The sequence below is a fragment of the Sus scrofa genome, chromosome 1 (genome assembly GCF_054392235.1).
Source record: "Sus scrofa isolate SSC_HxYL_T2T_F1_AM1 chromosome 1, Sscrofa_HxYL_maternal_Yorkshire_Landrace_v2.0, whole genome shotgun sequence".
Lineage (NCBI taxonomy): Eukaryota > Metazoa > Chordata > Mammalia > Artiodactyla > Suidae > Sus > Sus scrofa.
The window spans coordinates 200,577,474-200,599,857 of record NC_139383.1 but is presented as its reverse complement, the minus strand read 5'-3'; the positions used below and the strand labels follow the sequence as shown (position 1 = coordinate 200,599,857).

The window sequence follows — 22,384 nt, the reverse complement described above, 5'->3', positions numbered from 1 at the left end:
TAAATGACCCAACCAAAAGACACAGACTGGCTGAATGGATACAAAAACAAGACCCATATATATGCTGTCTTCAAGAGATCAACTTCACTTCTAGGGACACATACAAATTGAAAGTGAGAGGATGGAAGAAAATATTTCATGCAAACGGGGATCAAAAGAAAGCTGGAGTAGCAATACTCATATCAGACAAAATGGACTTTAAAATGAGGAATATTTTCAGGACAAAGAAGGACATTATATTATGATCAAAGGATCAATCCAAGAAGATGATATAACGATTTTAAATATCTACGCACCCAACACAGGTTCACCACAATATATAAGGTAACTGCTAACAACCTTAAAAGGAGAAATTGAGGAGTTCCCATTGTGGCGCAGTGGTTAACGAATCCGGCTAGGAACCATGAGGTTGCGGGTTCGGTCCCTGCCCCTGCTCAGTGGGTTAACAATCCAGCGTTTCCGTGAGCTGTGGTGTAGGTCACAGACGCGGCTCGGATCCCGAGTTGCTGTGGCTCTGGCGTAGGCCGGTGGCTACACCTCCGATTAGACCCCTAGCCTGGGAACCTCCATATGCTGCGGGAGCGGCCCAAGAAATAGCAACAACAACAACAACAACAAAGACAAAAAAAACAAAAAACAAAAAAAAAGGAGAAATTGACAACAACACAATCATAGTAGGGGACTTTAACACCCCATTTACAGCAATGGACAGATAAACCACACAGAAAATCAATAAGGAAATACAGGCCTGAATGAAGTATTAAACCAGATGGACTTAATAGATATTTATAGGACATTCCATCCAAAAGCAACAGAATACACATTCTTCTCAAGTGCACATGGAACATTCTCTAAGATTGACCATATCCTAGGCTACAAATCCAACCTTGGTCACTTTAAGAAAACTGAAATCATATGAAGCAGCTTTTCCGACCACAATGCTATACAACTGGAAATCAACAACAAGAAAAAAACTGCAAAAAACACAAACACGTGGCGACTCAACAACTTGCTACTAAACAACCAATGGATCACTGAAGAAATCAAAGAGGAAATTAAAAAATACCTAGAAGCAAATGACAACGAAGATACAACACTCCAAAACCTATGGGATGCACCAAAAGCCGTTCTAAGAGGAAAGTTTATAGCAATACAAGCCCACATCAGGAAACAAGAAAAAGCCCAAATAAACAAGCTAACATTACATCTAAAGCAGCTAGAGAGAAGAACAGACAAGACCTAAAGTTAATAGAAGGAAGGAAATCATAAAGATCAGAGCAGAAATCAATGAATAGAAACGAAGAAAACCATAGAAAAGATCAATGAAACAAAAAGCTGGTTCTTTGAAAAGATCAACAAAATTGATAAACCCCTAGCCAGACTTATCAAGCAAAAAAGAGAAGACTCAAATAAAATTAGAAATGAAAAAGGAGAATTAACAACAGATCACAGAAATACAAAGGATCATAAGAGACTACTATACGCAACTATATGCCAATAAAATGCAAAACGCAGAAGTAATGGACAAATTCTTAGAAAAGTACAATCTTCCAAGACTAAACCAAGGAGAAATAGAAAAGATGAATGGACCCATCACAAGAACTGAAATTGAAACTGTGATGAAAAACTTTCAACAAACAAAAGTCCAGGACCAGACCGCTTCACAGGCAAATTCTATCAAACATTTAAAGAGCTAACACCGCTCCTTCTGAAACTATTTCAAAAAATTGCAGAAGAAGGGATACTCCCAAACTCATTCTATGAGGCCACCGTCACCCTGGTACCAAAACCAGACAAAGACTCCACAAAAAAAGAAAACTACAGGCCAATATCACTGGTGAACATCAATGCAAAAATCCTCAACAAAATACTAGCAAACCGCATCCAACAATACATTAAAAGGATTGTACATCATGATCAAGTGGGATTTATCCCAGGGATGCAAGGGTTCTTCAACATCCGCAAATCCATCAGTGTGATACACCACATTAACAAACTGAAGAATAAAAACCATATGATCCTCTCAATAGATGCAGAAAAAGCCTTTGACAAAATCCAACACCCATTTCTGATAAAAACCCTCCAGAAAGTGGGCATAACGGGAACCTACCTCAACATGATAAAGGCCATACATGACAAACCCACAGCAAACATCATTCTCAATGGTGAAAAGCTGAAAGAATTCCCGCTGAGATCAGGAACAAGACAAGGATGTCCGCTCTCGCCACTACTCTTCAACATAGTTTTGGAAGTCCTAGCCACGGCAATCAGAGAAGTAAAAGAAATTAAAGGAATCCAAACTGGAAAGGAAGAAGTAAAACTATCACTATTTGTAGATGACAGGATACTATACCAAGAAGAATCCTAAAGACTCTTAACAGAAAACTGTTAGAGCTCATCCATGAATTTGGCAAAGTCGCAGGATACAAAATCAATACACAGAAATCAACGGCATTTCTATACACTAACAATGAAAAAGCAGAAAAGGAAATTAGGGAAGCAATCCCGTTTACCATCGCATCCAAAAGAATAAAACACCTAGGAGTAAACCTACTTAAAGAGTCAAACGATCTGTACTCTGAAAACCATAAGACACTGATGAAAGACATCAAAGATGACACAAATAGTTGGAAAGATATACCATGCTCGTGGATTGGAAGAGTTAATATTATCAAAATGACTATACCACCTAAGGCAATCTACAGATTCAATGCAATCCCTATCAAATTACCAAGGACATTTTTCACAGAACTTGAACAAAATATTTTAAAGTTTGCTTGGAAGCACAAAAGACCCAGAATAGCCAAAGACATCCCGAAAAAGAAAAATGGAGCTGGAGGAATCTAGCTCCCGGACTTCAGACTATACTACAAAGCAATAATCATCAAAACGATATGTACTGGCACAAAGACAGAAATATAGATCAGTGGAACAGGATAGAAAGCCCAGAATTCAACCCACGCACCTACAGCCAACTCATCTATGACAAACGAGGCAAGACTATACAATGGAGAAAGGACAGCTTGTTCAATAAGTGGTGCTGGGAAAACTGGACAGCCACATGGAAAAGAATGAAATGAGAACACTCCCTAACACCATACACAAAAATAAACTCCAAATGGATTAAAGACCTAGATATAAGACCAGACACTATCAAACTCCTACAGGAAAACATAGGCCAAACACTCTCTGACATAAACGACAGCAACATCTTCTCAGATCCACCTATCAGAGTATTGACAATAAAAACAAAAATAAACAAATGGGACCTACTCAAACTTCAAAGTTTCTGCACAGCAAAGGAAACCCTAAACAACACAAAAAGACAACCCACAGAATGCGAGAAAATCTTTGCAAGTGAATCAACTGACAAGGGATTAATCTCCAAAATTTATAAACACCTTCTGCAGCTCCATACCAAAAAAACAAACAACCCCATCAAAACATGGGCAGAAGATCTAAACAGACAGTTCTCCAAAGACGACATACAGATGGCCAAGAAACACATGAAAAGATGTTCTACATCACTCATTATCAGAGAAATGCAAATCAAAACCACTATGAGGTACCACCTTACACCAGCCACAATCGCCATCATCAAAATGTCTACAAACAATAAGTGCTGGAGAGGGTGTGGAGAAAAAGGAACCCTAGTACACTCTTGGTGGGATTGTAAAGTGGTGCAACCACTGTGGAAAACAGGATGGAGATGCCTCAGATAACTAAACATAGAACTACCATTTGACCCAGCAATCCCACTCCTGGGCATCTATCCAGCAAAAACCATGACTCGCAAAGACACATGTACTCCAATGTTCACTGCAGCACTCTTTTCAATAGCCAAGACATGGAAACACCTTAAATGTCCATCGACAGAGGAGTGGATCCAGAAGATGTGGTACATATACACAATGGAATATTACTCAGCCATTAAAAGGAACGAAATACCAGCATTTTTAGCAACATGGATGGACCTAGAAATTAGCATGCTAAGTGAGGTCAGCCATACAATGAGACACCAACATCAAATGCTTTCACTGACATGTGGAATCTGAAAAAAGGACAGACTGAACTTCTTTGCAGAACAGATGCTAACTCACAGACACTGAAAAACTTACCATCTCCGGAAGAGACAGTTTGGGGGGTGGGGGGATGTGCCTGGGTTGTGGGATGGAAATCCTGTGAAACTGGATTGTTACGATCATTATACAACTACAGATGTGATAAACTCATTTGAATAATAAAAAAAACAACAAAAAAAGAAGTTTTAATTTGATGTAGTTCAAAAAAAAAAAAACAAAAACCATGTGCAAACTCAATATCATATAAAACCATGCTGCATACTTTGCAGATTATTACTTTTCACTTTCCTTTTACACTGAACATATTTATATTTCTAGACATCTTGCCTAGATCAGACACTGTTCTTAAAATCTGAACTTCCAAGTTTATCTACAGAAATCAACATAAAATTATAAAGTGTAATCCTTGAAATATATCTTCCAAACAAGTGATTAAAATATAGCTTACCATTTTGATGCCTGTGGAAAATGTCACTGGTTTTATAGGTTTAGGTTTCTCAAGCTGCATTTCCAATTGCGTAGATCTATCTTTATGCTGAGCCAAAAGCAGAGCAACAGGAAGATCAGAACTCTCCTATAAGAAGAGTAAAAGCACAATGTGAAAGTTAAAAAGAAAACATTAAAGAGCGACATCTTTTATTTTAAATTATGCCTTTTCATAAACATTTAATGTCAACGTAAGTATGCACCAAATGGAGAACACTTTACAAAAAATTTTTAACATTCTATAATAAGAAAAGGCTGTTTTAGACTCATAAATCAAAATAACCTACGAAAAAGGATTTTTATAAAATCCACATTAAAGAAAATACAATGGGGTTTTATTTCATCTAGCAAAACCAACTGTATTTATTAAAATTAAAAAAATTAGAAGCTAATCACAAAAAGAGTAGTACAAATTACTATAACTTAGATCAGATGTTTATCTAACACACATTCTTTTTACCACTGAATTCAGTCTAGTTTGAAATTGTTTCCCATTAGATTTCACCTGAGGTGCTTTGGAAATGATCCTTGTTCTGTTTTGCACAATGGAATGACTGTTATGTACAACCAAAAATATATTTATTTTCTCCTGAATTGACTTATTTTTATAAATGAAGTCTAAATTTTCTAAATGAACAAAATAATAGTAAACACTTTAAATATTTTACAGTGATAAATCAGGGCCACTATTTATACAAATCTCCACAAACATATATTAATAATGCAAGCAATACTAATTCTTATATGCAGACTGTTACTTCTTCTGTTTAACATGATGTCTTCTTATCCGTGTAAAGTGCTGCAGAGCTAAGACCTAAGCTAAATGCATGCAGACATTTTTCTTTCTGAGTTGTCAGTTAAATAACACAGAAACACATGCAAAGAGAAGCCAGGAAGGAAGGAGATCATACATACACATACACACACACACATTACTTTCTATTATCTATAAACAAAAATGAAGGTATACACACATTTCTATCCCCTATATCAAGATTACCTATGAAAACATAGTCTTCAAATAGCATGCAGATCTATAAAATAGTAACTACCTAGAATTTAATCCTGAAAAAAATCATATTGTTAAACATTTCATCGTATAAAAGATATAGCAGAATCAATTTTCCTTCCAAGTCCAACAACGTTTTTAGGCACAAAGATGGCTAATTAATATATTTAAAGGACTCGCTTAAAGGTGACAGTACAGAAGAAATTCAAATAAGTCATTTATTTCAATAGCATTGTCCTAGAATAAATCTGTACCTTAAGACTTTGTAACAGAACACTGTAAAACAGCTAAAATGGGAAAAAAAAGTAAAAAATAAAAGCTGAATTTAAAAAAAGACTGTGATAAACAGAAGTGCTTTGCAAGAGCAAATGTTAACAAAGATTAGAACTTTTAAAAAGTAAATGGGAAAACATAAATTTTATTTATAAACAGAACTTTATTAAGGGGCAAAATCCTTACAACATAGCTTTAGTAATAACGAAGAAGAATGAATAAAATACACTATGAGAATATACTTATTCATCTTTCATATTCTACAACAAAGCATCAGCAATGCATTAGTAACAATACTGCTGTGAATTCCTGCATCTATTCTAGATTTCCACTAGGAATTTTATAATAAAATGTAAAGTTAAAGCACATTTTAAATGGGCAATGGCCCAAAATATCTTGGCAAATCTCTTATTATCTTTTCATATGTAAAAACTAATAGAAGAAAAATAAACTTCCTTGGCTAAAAAGCTCATTGTTTCATAATTAATACACTGAGTTCAAATTCCATACCTGGTATATACTTCAAAACGTTCTTGTGTAAATGTAATACAATGTATGCACTCCAAAAAAGTTGCTAGTCAATACTCTGACCTGTTTTAATCCTGATTTCATCTTCACATAAAAGGAATACAATATTAAAATGTCTTGGTAAAACTAAAAATAAACAGCCTAGAAATCTAAAATTAATTCTGATACAAAGATAACACAACTTACTTCAAATCTGCTTTACTTCACTTTAGCACTCGAAATTTTGGAGCCTGAAAACTAAAAATAAGCTGGAGCTTTAACAACAACAAAAAAAAATCTACAGGGTAAAATAAACTACGGGAAACAGATATGCTCTCAGGAATACATAAAATGCAGACTAAGCCTTTCAAGTTTTTTCATTTTTCTTAGCTTTATTTTACCCTGAAAGGCTCTCTAACCTACATTAACTTCCTAAAAGTACACTGTTTAATATTTAAAGAAATTTTAATAAGACTACCTCTAATACTCATTAAAAGCTTTATAATGACCATTTTTAAAAGACTATTTTAACTGAATTTAAGCAAGCCACCTGGTAAACAATATTCTAACAAAAATCAGCTACTGCATTTGACAATATTAGCCCTTAACAAAATTAAGACATAAGCTGAAGAGAATTTTCAAACAGGAACATAAAAAGACTTAATAAGTCAGGACCTATTTAAAAATCTTTTGCCAAACTGTTAAAAAAAAAAAAAAAAACCTATATTTACAGTTAAGATTAAATAAATGGACTTTTTAGGCAATATTAGAGTAAATGCTTAAGTTATAAACATTAAGACCATAAAATTAAAATCCTGTCACATACAGTAAATGTAATGCCAATGCTTTTTTAAACAGTTAATAAGTGACTTTTACCATAAAGACCAAAAACAGGAGAAAAAGAAAATCTGATAAGTAGTATTTGCTGCTTATAGATCCAGTGACTAATCCTAATCCTAAAATTCAAGCTCCTAGATATATTTACAGATGCCAATGTCAACTTTTTTAGTAAAATCTAACACATGAACGTACACAGAATAAGAAATATGACACATTCTTTTATTTAATAAAAGATTCAGAGGATAAAAAGAAATTTAATGAATTCTTTCAATTAGTCAATAATGATGAAATGTTAACACTAACAAAAATTATTTTAAGAAATATTTAAAAATTAAAGTAACAAAGAATCTTTAAAAATAAATTTGAAAATGAAAACCAGAAATTCAAATTGAATTGGTATTTAAACCAATCTGGTGTAATTAATTGCTCTAATGAATACAGTAAAATTGCTAAGGATTATTTAACCACCATGTTACATAATCTAAACAGTAAAGAACACATGCACAGTAATGACTTGCAGGTGAAGAAAACAGGAAGGGGGGTTGGTTCTTACATAAACCAATATTAACTCCAGATTATACACATTGTACAACATTGGCAGTTGCAGCTCAACTGCCAATAGCACCTCAATGAAGTAGCAAAACTTAGCACTAAAAGACTGAAGACAAAAAGAATACACAAGAATAACTGCTATGCAAAACTAGCTAGCCTCAAAATAAAAACTACAAGCTCTTTATATTACATATAACATGTTTAAAAATTTAAAGTGTATTTTCACCTGATACCTAAATTCAATATTTGGAATTAAGTCAATTAACTTCAGAGGAGAGAATTACCAAAGAAAAGTACATTCCTCTTTGCATAAAATGATAAGAAACTTTCAAAAAGTAATTGTAACATGGATCTTTACTAATTAATTTAAGTTTTTAATTTCTCACAAAGTGTATGTCTACAAAAAATGTAAAACACAACAGGAGTCACGTCAACTGTTGAAGCCATACCCACCACTTAAAAGTTTCAATAGGAGTTCCCGTCGTGGTGCAGTGGTTAACGAATCCAACTAGGAACCATGAGGTTGCGGGTTCGATCCCTGGCCTTGCTCAGTGGGTTGATGATCCAGCGTTGCCGTGAGCTGTGGTGTAGGTTGCAGACGCGGCTTGGATCCCACGTTGCTGTGGCTCTAGCGCAGGCTGGCAGCTACAGCTCCGACTGGACCCCTAGCCTGGGAACCTCCATATGCCATGGGAGCGGCCCAAGAAAAGGCAAAAAGACAAAAAAAAAAAAAAAAAGCTATAAAAAAAAAGTTTCAATAAAAATTAATGGAAGTTACATAGGAAAATACTGTTATTTCATATGTTACGGTCCTCATTTTTTTGGGGGGTCTTTTTAGGGCCACATCTGCAGCATATGAAAGTTCCCAGGCGAGGGATCAAATTGGAGTTGCAACTTCAGGCCTACACCACAGCCACAGCAACACAAGATTCGAGCTTCATCTGGGACCTACACTGCAGCTCCTTAACCCACTGAGTTAAGCAAGGGAGCAAACCTGCATCCTCACTGATACCAGTAGGATTCATTACCTCTGAACCACAATGGGACCTCCCTGTCCTCACTTTTATTTACATTTACTCCCTTGTCCTCAAATTTACATTCCATTCACAAAAAGTAGAGAAGGGTTATGATAAGCATTTTCTGTCTAAGCCTCACTAATATCCTTACTTTTCCTTTACTTTCTCACCTACTTCTAATTTAAATAATCCTGCTTTCTCTTTTTATTCCTGGTTATGAGACTTAAAACGCTTTTAGGGCAAAAGCACAGTAAAAAAAATATACATGTACACATTTACCTGATCATAGAATAGCAAATGGCACAGCAACCAGTAGACTAAGGAGTTAAGTATGTTAACAGCACATGGAAATTAATTATGTGGCCAGGAAAGGGAAAAGGAAGAATGCAAAAAGACTTTACTGGACTATTTTCTAGTTGTAATTTCATCAATATCACACTGGTTTATCAGCATCAGATAATACATTCTCAAAACTATGAAACACTGCATAAACCTTGGTTAGCATTACTGCTATTATCTAACAATGCTGAATAGCTTTTTTTCTGCCTGTGGCATATAGAAGTTTCCTGGCCAGGGGTCAAATCGGAGCTGCAGCTGAGGCCTAAGTGATATAGGATCAAAGCCACATCTGCAACCTATACTGCAGCTTAGACAATGCCAGATCCTAAACCCACTGAGCATGGCCAGAGACTGAACCCGCATCCTCACAGAGACAGCATGAGGTTCTTAAACCACTAATCCACAAGAGGAACTCCTACCATTTCTTTTAAATGTATTGTTTTTCATGCAAAAACATGAAATACAGTTCCCACAGAGAAACCAGAGTCTACTATAAACTTCAACATGAAGCCAAAATACTTGAAAATGAGGTAGTTATTAGAAAACCAATGTTATTTAGGAAAAATGCTCTGAAAACAATGTGTTTTAGTAAACTTAGAAACATATCAACAACCTCTTAATAGCAAACTGGTTTATGTTAGTTATAATATTACTGTCTCATCTGAAAATAAGATGATATTAACAAACTTTTTTTAAATAAAGGAAGAAAAGATGAGTACATCAGTACAAACTTTAGAAATGCCATTTAAATGCCATTACCCAGCATAATAACAGGAAAGATAAACCTTGAAAACAAATGATTTTTTTATCACAATTAATATTAATACATACCAATTCATCTAAAAAAGCCTGCTTATTCTTCCTTTTTAGAATCTGCTGCCGTTGTTCTTCTTTTTGTATAAATAGTCTTCTTTGTTCGTTTTCCTGTCGTTCTACCTCTAATGCTTCTTCCAATTCCTCCTGTTCCCGAGTCTAAAACAAAAACGTTTTTATATGGCATGGAATAAATTCAGTAACCAAAATCAACCCTAAACCACATCTCTACCCCCTTTTGGAAGCATAAAACACAGTAGTCACTAACTATTTTAATAGTGCAGCAATTCTACTTTGAAAGAACCAGAATTCATTTTATTTCACGTGGACCTGTTACTATTAAAGAGAATGATAGCACTAAACACCTAAATAAAGTCCACTGGGCCTAGCTGCAGAACTGTGGAAACAGTGCTTAGTAATACCTTTATTTTAGGGGATTTAACAAGGAAAACAAAACAAAAAACCCGACAACAACTAGACAATCTCCATACAGAACTATTGATTGAAACACTCCATATAAAAGACTAGCTTATTGAACAGAAACAATTTTTAGAACATATAAGACAATGAAAAGTTATCATAGCACTTAGCTTCATTTTCCCAAGCTAAAATAAGTCTTTCTGATGCTAGAGTTCAAAACAACATTCATTTAAGGTTAAGTAATGAAAAACTCAAGTTATTTCCTAATACAAGCATATACGTTTCAAAGGTCCTCTTTGTGGACTGAAAAATTCAAAATCCAAAGCTAATATGTAGAGAGAAGAACTATAGGCCTACTCATTCCCCTTTTATGAAGTTCCTCAGAAATAGTAAATACTTCTAGGCTCTGAAATTTATTCCAACTCTAACACATACTTAAAAGCAATATTATACCTAGTCTTTGCTCTTTAAGTCCTATGAATGAGAAATACAGAAAAATCTGAATGGCTTTATTTTAGGAATTCCCTTCATGGCTCAGTGATTACTGAACCTGAATATGTGGGTTCAATCCTTGGCCTCGCTCAGTGGGTTAAGATCCGATGCTGCCAGGAGCTGTGGTATAGGTCACAGACGCGGCTAAGATCCCTCATTGCTGTGGCTGTGGCATAGGCCAGCAGCTGTAGCTCCAATTCAACCCCTAGCCTGAAAACTTCCATATGCCGCTGGTGCAGCCCTAAAAAGCAAAAAAAAAAAAAAAAAAAAGAAAAGAAAAGAAAAGAAAAGAAAGAGAGAAAGAAAAAAAATTCCAGTTACTTTTTTTTAATTCAATACAACATTGAGAATTTACTGCACTTCACAGCAAATAGAGAGAGAGCTAACAGGTTTGAGGATCACTAAATACGAATTAACAAAGACCTCAGAGAAAAGGATACTTTTATGTAAAATAATATTCAAAATCTCCTATTATATTTCAATTCACATGTTAGATAAACTCCCCACAAAACAAGATTCTCATATGAAAACATGTTTCACTTATAATTCCAACTCAGTATATCCAAAATTAAGTTTAGCATTTGGTTTCCCAAAACTGACTACCCTCCTATATTCCTTACTTCTAATAACTGCACACCTACATTTCAGTCAACTCAACCTGAAACCTCAAAGTCATCTTTGTTTACTCCCTCTCCCCTACCCCACTCCCCTTAAATTAGATCAATCGCTAAGACTTATGGGCATCTCTCCCTATAATTTTACAAACATCTATTACTAAGGTTGTTATTCTAAGTCAGGTATCCGGTGGAGAAGAGAATTCAAATTTGACCTAGAAGGATTAGTAGGAATAAATGTAAAGAGTTAGGGGCTGAATATGAGAGCCACAAAAGTGAGTTACCTGACTAAAGGTCCATAAGCAGAAAAGGATGGGTCTCATTACGAAGCAATGATATATAAGCAGTAAGTATGACAAGTGACAGAGAGGTATACACAGAATACAGTGGGGGCAAAATTGATATGAGTTGGCAAATTCTCCCTGCAATGATGGAGGACAGGTAGAATCAGAAAAGATTTCATATAGAGTATTATGAGTTGAATGTGTTCCCTCAAAATACATGCTGAAGTCTTAACCCCGGTACCTCTAAAAGTGAACTTATTTGGAAATAGGGTCTATACAGATGTAATCAGGATAAGACAAGTCATGCTGGAAATATGGACACAGGCACAGAGGAGAAGGCCACGTGAAGACAGAGGCAGAAATCAGAGCGGTGCCAAAGGTGCTGGCAACCATCACAAGATAGAGGAGGCATAGAAAGATTTTTCCCTAGCACTTTTAAAGAGACCATGACCCTGATGACACCCTGATTTCAGAATTCTAGTCTATAGAACCATGAAAGAACAAATTCCTATTGTTATAAATCAGCCAGTGTTCAGTAATCTGTTTATAATAGCCCTAGGAAACTACTAAATAGATGTTGAGCAGACTTCAAACAATAGGTATTTACCCCCCCCGGAGAGTGGCACAACCATTTAGGTAGAGAAAACAAAGGTGCAAAGACATGAATCAGGTTGAAATGTTTGGCAATGCCAAGTCATAAAGCATGGAGGTGAGGAAAAGTGCTAGATAAAGCTGGACAGGCAAGTAGAGGGGAGATCATGGAGAGTCTACCACACTATATTAAGGGATGCATTTGTGCCACACTAAGCAACTGAGAAGACTAATTAGAGTTTAGAAAGATGGATAAAAGCAGTAAGAATACAGATCAACAAGGTTCAAGACTGAAGACTAGTTATAAGAATATTTAAAAACTCAGGTAAAAAATAATGAGAACCCTAAGTAAGGTAATAATAACAAAATTTGAAGAGGAGCCAGGTTTGAAAGAAGATAAGGAAAGACTATCAACAGTACATGAAGACTGATCAGATACAGTTTGAACACTTGGATAGAGAACATAATAGGAGAAACAGGTGGGAGAGTAAAGATTAAAAAATTCAGTTCTGATGAACAGGCATGCAAAAATCCTCAACAAAATATTAGCAAACCAAATTCAATAATACATTAAAAGGATCATATACCATAATTAGATGGAATTTATTCCAGGGATGCAAGGATGGTTCAAGGTCCACAAATCAACCAATGTGATACACCAATTTATAAAATGACAAATTAAAAGCATATGATCATCTCAACAGATGCAGAAAAAGCTTTAGAAAAATCCAAACTCCATTTATGATGAAAGTTCTAAAAAAAGAGGGCATGGAGTGAACATAATTCAACATCATAAAGACCAAACATAATGAGCCCATAACTAAAAACATACTCAATGGTGAAAAGCTCAAAGTATTTCCTCTAAGATGAGAAGGAAGATAAGTATGCCCACTCTTGCCATTCTTATTCAACACAGTATTGAAAGTCTAGCCAGAGCAATCAGACAAAAAAAGAAATAAGAGGAATTCAAATCAGAAAGGAAGAAGTATAACTGTCACTGCAGAGGACATGATACTGTATACAGAAAATCCTAGGAGTTCCTGTGATGGCCCAGCAGAAACGAATCCAACTAGTAACCATGAGGTTGCGGGTTTGATCCTTGGCTTTGTCCAGTAGGTTAAGGATCTGCTGTTGCCGTAAGCTGTGATGTATGTCACAGATGCAGCTCAGATCCCACATTGCTGTGGTCGTGGCGTAGGCTGGCAGCTATAGCTCCAACTCAACCCCTAGCCTGGGAACCTCCATCTGCTGCAGGTGCAGCCCTAAAAAAGAAAAAAGAAAAAAGAAAATCCTAAAGATGCCACCAAAAACCTATTAGAACTCAATAATGCATTTCCATACACTAATAAACTATTGGAGTAAGAGAAATGAATCTCATCTACATATCTGTATCAAAAAGAATTAAATACCTAAGAATAAATCAAACCAAGGAGACAAAAATCTAGACATAGAAAACTATATGACACTGACAAAAGAAATTAAAGACAACACAAATAGAAAGATAAACCGTGTTCACAGATTGGAAGAATTAACATTGTTAAAATGGTCATACTACCCTAAGACAGTCTATAGATTTGAAGCAATCCCTATCAACATACCAATGGCATTTTGCACAGAACTAGAACAAATAATTTTTCTGTACGGCAACATAAAATACCCAGAATAGCCAAAACAATCTTGACAGAGAAAAAAAACAAAGCTGGAAGTATCACACTTTCTGATTTCAAACTATACTACAAAGCTACTATCTTCAAAAAAGTACAGTACTGGTTTAAAAAAAGCAGACACACAGAGCAATGTAAAAGAATAGCAAGTCCAGAAATAAAACCACATTTACATGGGCAATTAATTTATGACAGAGGAGGCAAGAATATACAGTGAGGAAAAAACAGCTTTTTCAATAAATGGTGTTACAAAAATTGGGCAGCTACATGTAAAAAAATCAAACTGGACTACTTTCTCATTACATATACAAAAATAAACTCAAAAAGGATTAAAGATATAAGCATTAGACCTCAAACTATAATATTCTTAGAAGAAAGCATAGGTAGGTTGCACTCTGACATCAGTCTTAGCAATATTTTTTTAATATATTTCCTCAAGTGAAGGAAACAAAAGCAAAAACAAACAAATTGTACTACATTAAACTAAAAAGCTTTTGCACAGCAGAGGAAAGCACTGACAAAACAAAAAGACTGAATACTGAATGGGAGAGGATATTTGCAAACAATAAATCCAATAAGGGATTAATATTCAAAATATACAAAGAACTCATACAATTCAACATCAAAAAAAAAAAAAACCCAATTAAAAAAAGGACAAAGGACCCAAACAGACATTTTTCCAAAGAAGACATACAGATAGCCAAAAAGCACAGGAAAAGATGCTCAACATCACTAATCATTATGGAAATGCAAATCAAAACCACACCTGTCAAAACGGCTACTATCAAAAAGAAAACAAATAACAGGGGAGTTTGCACAGCGGAAACAAATCTGACTAGTATCCATGAGATCACAGGATTAATCCCTGGCCTCGCTCAGTAGGTTAAGGATCCAGCATTGCCATGAGCTGTGGTATAGGTCACAGATGCAGCTCGGATCTGGCGTTGCTGTGACTGCGGCGTAGGCTAGCAGCTACAGCTCCAACTCAACCCCTAGCCTAGGAACCTCCATCCGCTCTGGGTACAACCCTAAAAAGACCAAAAAAAAAGACAACAAATAACAAATGTTGGCAAGGATATAGAAAAAAGGGAACCCTTGTGCACTGTGGGTGAGAATGTAAATTGGTACAGTCACTATGGAAAGCAATAACATTCCTTTAAAAATCAGAAATAGAACCACAATACAATCCAGCAATTCTACTACTGGGTATTTATCCAAAGAAAGTAAAAGCACTAATTAGAAAAGATATATGCACCCCAATGTTCATTAATGCATTATTTACAACAGCCAAGATAATGGAAGCACCCTAAGTGCCCATCAATAGATGAATGAATAAAAAAGATGTTAGATAAATATAGGTATAAATATATATAATCAAATACTACTCTGCCATAAAAAAATGAAATCTTTACATTTGAATTGCTCTAGATGATATTACACTACATTAAATAAGTCAGACAGAATAGGACAAATGCCACATGATTTCATTTTTATGTGGAATCTAAAAAACAAAACAAGTGAACAAACATAACAAAACAGTAACAGAGTCACAGATACAGAGAACAAACAGATGGTTGCCAGAAAGGAGGAGGGGTAGGAAATGAGAGAAATAGGTGAGGAAGATTAAGAGATACAAACTTCGTCACCAAGTAAATGGGTCACAGGTATGAAATGTACAGCTGGGAGAATATAGTCAACAAGAATGTAATATCTGTGTATCATGATGATAACCACACAAACAAAATGGTAACTTGACTTATGGTGATCATCTGGAAATGTATAGAAATACTGAATCTCTATGTTGTACACCAGGAACTAACAAAATATTGTAGGTCAATTATGTATCAAAAACAAACTCACTGAAAAAGAGATTTGTGGTTACCAGAAGCAGGGGTTGTGAGGGGAGGGGAATCAGATAAAGGTAGTCAAAATATTCTTTTAAAGAAAGATAGGTTTTTAAAGGATCATATGGAAATATTTGTTTCTAATACATAAAAAGAAGAAAATACTTAGCAACCAACCAGCTTTAACTTATTTTTCTGAATAACATCTTTGTTTTCCTTTTGGTATATCTCCATTTTCTTCTTGGTGTTGTCCAAATCCACATTGTTGGTCAAGTTGAAAACTGCATCAGAAAAGAAATACTGACATGAAATACAATTTTAACATAAATCCTGAGAAGATAATAAAAACCACATATTCATCATGGTGACTTCTTTTTTTTTGTCTTTCTAGGTCCAGACCCACAGCATATGGAGGTTCCCAGGCTAGGTGTCAAATCAGAGCTGTAGCAACACGGGATCCAAGTCTCATCTGCGACCTACACCACAGCTCACAGCAATTCCGGATCCTTAACCCCCTGAGCAAGGCCCGGGATCAACCCAGGTCCTCATGGGATGCTAGTCGGGTTTGTTAACCACTGAGCCACTACAGGAATTCCCACAGTGACTTCTTAATTCATCAGGTTATCATTCCTTATAGCTCTATGTGTGTCTTTTTACTAACCACTAATTTAGAAACTAGTTCTGGTTCAGCAACTGTGTTTTCTGAACCAAAATAAGGAGACTGTCAGACCATTACACAGACTATCTAAAGACCTGAATCACCTCAAAAAAACCTAAGATACATGCTTGCCATAATCACATTGGATTTAATTTTTATAGTGCCTGTTTTAACTTTGAAAGTATAAAAAAGATTGCTTAAATTTTTAAAATAAAAATAAGTCTGGGATCTACTACACTGGTCAGAATCAATACTGACAAGAATTTGTGCTGCAGAAAAAGAAAAACTATTCAAAGGAATAAAAAATACTATCAAACTAAAACAGGTTTTATTCTGATCTTCAACATGGCTAAACACAACTTGAATTATTTCCTGTATAGTCTAGATCTGGAAAAGTATGAAACAGATAAGAGCTAAAACTTAACAGGGAAGGTAAAGGACAATCTGGCATCAAAACTTAAGACTGAAATAATTTAGTAAGAGAAGCCACTGAGATATGTTTAGGTAGGTGATACATTTTCAGTGAATTAGAACTTTTTATAATTCCATTTCAAAATTATTTGAATTCTAAATACAACCTTACTCCCTTCTAAATTTATATATATATATATAATATATATAATATATAATAATATATAATTTATATATATATATAATATATATAATATATATAATATATTATATATATATATATATTTAAAGGTTGTTATAACACTCTCAATTTTAAAAAAAGCTCTTTTGGTATATATAAATTCATATTTTAAAGTACCACCCCACTACCCTACCTCTTTCAGTGTTTGTATCAGCCTGTCTAAAGAAGGATCCATGTCATTAAGTCTCTCCGGTTCTATAATTCAATTCAGACCTTCCTTGGATTCCTCTCTAACCCCTCTCCATTCACTTCTATCGCTTTTCCAATTATTTACTACTTCCTCCTGCTCGTCCTATAAACAGGTTTGATCTACCCTAAGTAACTGCTCTACTCCATGTTTCTACAGATTCCTTCCCCATCTCACTTTGTCCTTTAACTAATAACCATCTCAAATAGTTCCTAGGCTTTTGCATAATAGAGTCCTATAAGAGCTGAAAAGTAATACAGGAAATCCAACAGAGGGGTTATCTGTTTTGTTGAGTAAGGCCATCAAACATACTCAAAAGACCAATCTGATCCATAATTACATTTTTATTTCCTCACAGGGCAAATTTATTTCAGAATATCAATTTGTCATAATCATTACTGAAAATCCAGGCTTATTTACATATGCAGAAAAAAATAGAAGCAATTCTCAATTCTACTACATGCAGTTTTAAAACCCTGGGAGAAAAGAGAGACAGTGAGAAACAACAGGCCTCTATTTCTCTAGCTTTTTTAGCATAAAGTAGAAAAGAAAATAGTAATTGTGGCTTACTAGGGAATCTATCTAGGATGCAATATAGGGTATTTTCTATAAATCACACTCTGGCCCTGACACAAAAGGGTCAGAGAAGAAAACCCCAAACTAGCAACAGCCCTGAGAAAGGCAACTGTGATATATTTGTTAATATAGTCTGATTCCACTATCCTTGACAATCACTCACAATGTACTCCTTGTACTTAATAGATATCCTCTGAGCCACCAAATCCAAAACTCTTTCACAACCTCTACCACCCTTAACATCTCTGCCCACTTAATTTTGATCACTACTTTTTCCCTTAGCTTGTCCACTTTTGACTAATTCGTTAGCACATTCTCCTGATCATCCTTCTACTACTCCAACTACTCATCCTCCAGGTGGAGGATCCCACATTGCTGTGGCTCTGGCGTAGGCTGGCGGCTACTGCTCCAATTCAACCCCTAGCCTGGGAACCTCCATATGCCACGGGAACGGCCCAAGAAAATGGGAAAAAGACAAAAAAAAAAAAAAAAAAAAGAAAGAAAAAGAAACAAACAAACAAACAAACAAAGTGAAACGTACCCTTATCACACAATTCTAGCAAATGCACTCCTTGGTATTTATCCAAAGGAATCAAAAACCATGTCCACACACAGCAGAAATTATCATAACACTATAAATCAACTATACTTCAATAAAACTTTAAAAAATAAAAAAAAGGCTACACAAAAGCCTGCATATGAATGTTTACAGCAGCTTTATTCCTAACTGCCAAAGATATGGAAGAAACCAAGATGTCCTTTAGTGTTTGAGTAGATAAATAAAGTGTGGTATGTCTAGACAATGGGATATTATTTAGCACCGAAGAAAATAATAATAACAATAAGCTATCAAACCATGAAAAAATGTGGAAGAAACTTAAATGCATATTACTAAGAGAAAAAAAGCCAATTTGAGGAGTTCCCGTCGTGGCGCAGTGGTTAACAAATCCGACTAGGAACCATGAGGTTGCGGGTTCGGTCCCTGCCCTTGCTCAGTGGATTAACGATCCGGCGTTGCCGTGAGCTGTGGTGTAGGTTGCAGACACGGCTCGGATCCCGCGTTGCTGTGGCTCTGGCGTAGGCCGGTGGCTACAGCTCCGCTTAGACCCCTAGCCTGGGAACCTCCATATGCCGCGGGTGCAGCCCAAGAAATAGCAACAACAAAAACAACAAAAAGACAAAAGACAAAAAAAAAAAAAAAAAAAAGCCAATTTGACAAGGCTATATACAGTAGGATTCCAACTACATCATGTTCTGGAAAGGGCAAAACTATGGAGATGGTAAAAAGATCAGTGTTTGCCAGTGGCTGAGGGGGTGAAGGGACAAGCAGACAGAACACAGAGGAATTTTAGGGTAGTAAAACTATTCTGTATAATACCACATTCAGAATACATACATGCCATTATATATGTATTTATCCAAAACCATAATGTTCAATACCAGAGTAAACCCTAATGTAAACTTTGGACATTGGGAAATAATGATATGTCAATTGGTTCATTGATTATAACAAATATACCACTCTGGTGGGGTATGTTGAGAGTAGGGGAGTTCTATGGATGTGTGGCACAAAGGGTATACGGGAACCCTCTGTACTTTCTGCTTAATTTTGTTGTGAATCTAAAATGGCTCTAAAGTATAAAGTCTATCTTTTTAAAAAAGGAACTTCTCATCTGGTAAGAGCTTAGGAAATGCTAGTTGAATTATTACAAGAGGAAAAAATAAATAAATAAATATGGGTGTGGGGGATACACAAAACAAGTAAAAGGGATTAAGAGATACAAACTTTCAGCTTAAAATAAGTCATAAATCACAGAGGTGTAATGTGCACATACAGAATATAGTCAATAATACTATAACTACTTTATATAATGAGGGATGGGAACTGGTCTTATTGCCATGATCATTTCATAATGCATAAAAATATCAAATCACTTTTCATACACCTGAAACTGAAATAATATTGAATGTTAACCATAACTCAATAAAAAATTAAAATAAATAAAAAATAAAATAACAAAGAAACCAATGCTGATATTTATAATTATCTTTATAAATATAAATCTAATTAAAATGACCTTTATAATTATACAGAATGGCAAAGTAAGCAGATATGAAATTACAGGAAAATATAATCTTTGTTCTTATGGTATGAATCTACTGGAAAGTAAAGGTAATCAAATTGATACCCTACACTGAACTCTACCAGAATGTTTAGAGAAGTTTATGGAAAAAAAAAATTACAATTTATCAGCTAGCTAGACAATATACCACTGATTTAAACTTCCCATTAAATAGAACCTAGAAACAAAAAAGTTAAATTCTAAGGGAAATTTATATATTTAATTTCTTTCTTTTATGCTTATTAAAAACTTTACAGTGAATTCCAATGAAACTAAAATAACCGATTTCTTTTTCAAATTAAAAAGCGACTGTAATAGCAATATAATACATGCAAATCATAATACAAATATCTTCCTTTTAAAAAAGAAAATAATAAGTGGATTGCTATTTTGAAAACTTTTCAGATGAAGCAAGTCTCATTCATGCCACGGTGAATCAGGTTGGTACTACATTCTTAAAGAAAAAGGAACAATTTTCTGTAACAGTCATTTGGCCCTTTATCTGGTTACTGGTTTAGCTCAGATGTGGACCTGCCTTTAGTCAAGTATTAAAAGCCAACAAAAAACCTATTGTATTTTCTGAAAGATTTAATGTTATTCAAGTACAATTTTGAAGTCTTTTTGACATCCAGAATTTATAATTAAAGCCCTTAGGCCTTTCTCACCCTTTTAAAATAAGCATACCCTGAACCAAAAGAATAATCTGTTTATTATGAAACTAAGGACAAACCTTTGAGATAATCCCTGAGGCCAAAAGGAACAAGAATTTTTTATATTTGGATTGTCAAAACTTCAGAAAAGAGCCTATTGTTTAATGCTATAAGAAAGTTCATCTTCATGTGTGCCCATTCTATTATCATTTTTATGCTAGTATTCAAAATTCTAGTATTTTAAATTTTTTATATTCATGATATTCAAAGGAGTCATAATGAAATTTATATAACAAAATGACCAATCTCCAATTTATAAAATCCCCATTGACTCCTGAGCCACCTTACCAACTCTATTCTTTTCACTCTAGGTCTAACCATCTTCAATAACATCCTCCTATCTGTAAGACTGAGTTCAAACTTCTTTAAGTTTCAAAATATGGCTCCAACTTGCCTTTTTTTTCTCATCTCTCACTATGCTACCAATAAGCATCCCATTTTCTAGACTCAGATTACTAACTTTTCTGAGACTACCAAGCACTTTCAAATGCTCTGAGAGTCAGGAAAACCTATATTCAAAATCTTGCTCCATTATTTATTTACTAGCAATGTGATCTTCTGCACAATATTTAAACTCTGCCTCTTTTCCATATGCAAAACCAGAATTAAAATGCCTGTCTCAGAGTTGTGAAAACTATACTTTTGATTAATACAAAGAGAGCCAGTACAGATATCACAAACATACCACTAATCATCTCTAAAAGCATAAACAAGACACAAAGTAAATGGCCACTGAAAAAAGATTTTAAAGGGAAAGTTTTATAAAAAGCAAGTTTTATTTATACTATAAAAATCAGTATAGTGGTGGCGTCAAACCCTAACAAACCTTAAAGGGGCTAAAACTAGTCTTTCATTTCTTCACTCTCCACCCAACAAAACAAAACAATAAAAAAAATAAATAATGCCAGTTATCCTAATTTTATTCTCTAAATTAACATCATATAATTGCCTAAGGTCAAAAATATTTTAATTCATCCTCATCTGCTCTTCTTAACCTCACTTCCTGCATGAAATTAGTCACTTGAATATTCTACCTCTAAAACATTCCTTTTAGATAAAAACCACATGATCATCACAATAGACACAGAAAAAGCACTTGATAAAAATTCAACAATCATTCATGATAAAAATTCTTACCAAACTGGGTAGAGAGGGAACATATCTCATATAATAAAAGATATTTATGATAAGCCCACAGCCAATATAATACTCAACAGTGAAATACTGAAAGCATTTTGACTAAAATGTGGAACAAGACAAGGATGCCCACGCTCACCACTTCTATTCAACATAGTAATGGAAGTCCTGGCCACAGCAAACCGACAAGAAATAAAATATATCCAAATTAAAAAAGAAGAGGTAAAATTGTCATTACATGCCAATGACATGATACTATATTACAGAAAACCCTATAAGACTCCACACAAAAACTACTGGAACTGATAAATAAATTCAGCAAGGTAGCAGGATACAAGATCAACATATAAAAATTGGCTTCATTTTTTTATACTAACAATGAAATATCAGAAAGGGAATGTAAATAAGGAGTCCCTTTTAAAACTGCATCAAAAAAAGAAAAATACTTAGGAATGAATCTGACAAAGGAAGTGAGAACTATAAAACTACAAAACTGAGAACTATAAAACTACAAA

General features: G+C 34.7%; 1 protein-coding gene across 2 annotated transcripts in view; it reads right to left on the bottom strand.

Annotated features, from left to right (window-relative positions):
- MNAT1 (MNAT1 component of CDK activating kinase) overlaps positions 1–22,384 on the bottom strand; it is a 209,936-nt gene that overhangs the window by 126,267 nt on the left and 61,285 nt on the right. For both annotated transcript variants that reach the window (XM_021064673.2, NM_001166316.1), the window contains 3 exon segments: positions 16,004–16,107; positions 9,936–10,076; positions 4,531–4,656 (listed from right to left, as the gene is read on the bottom strand). In XM_021064673.2, coding sequence (XP_020920332.1) covers positions 4,531–4,656; positions 9,936–10,076; positions 16,004–16,107 — 371 coding nt within the window.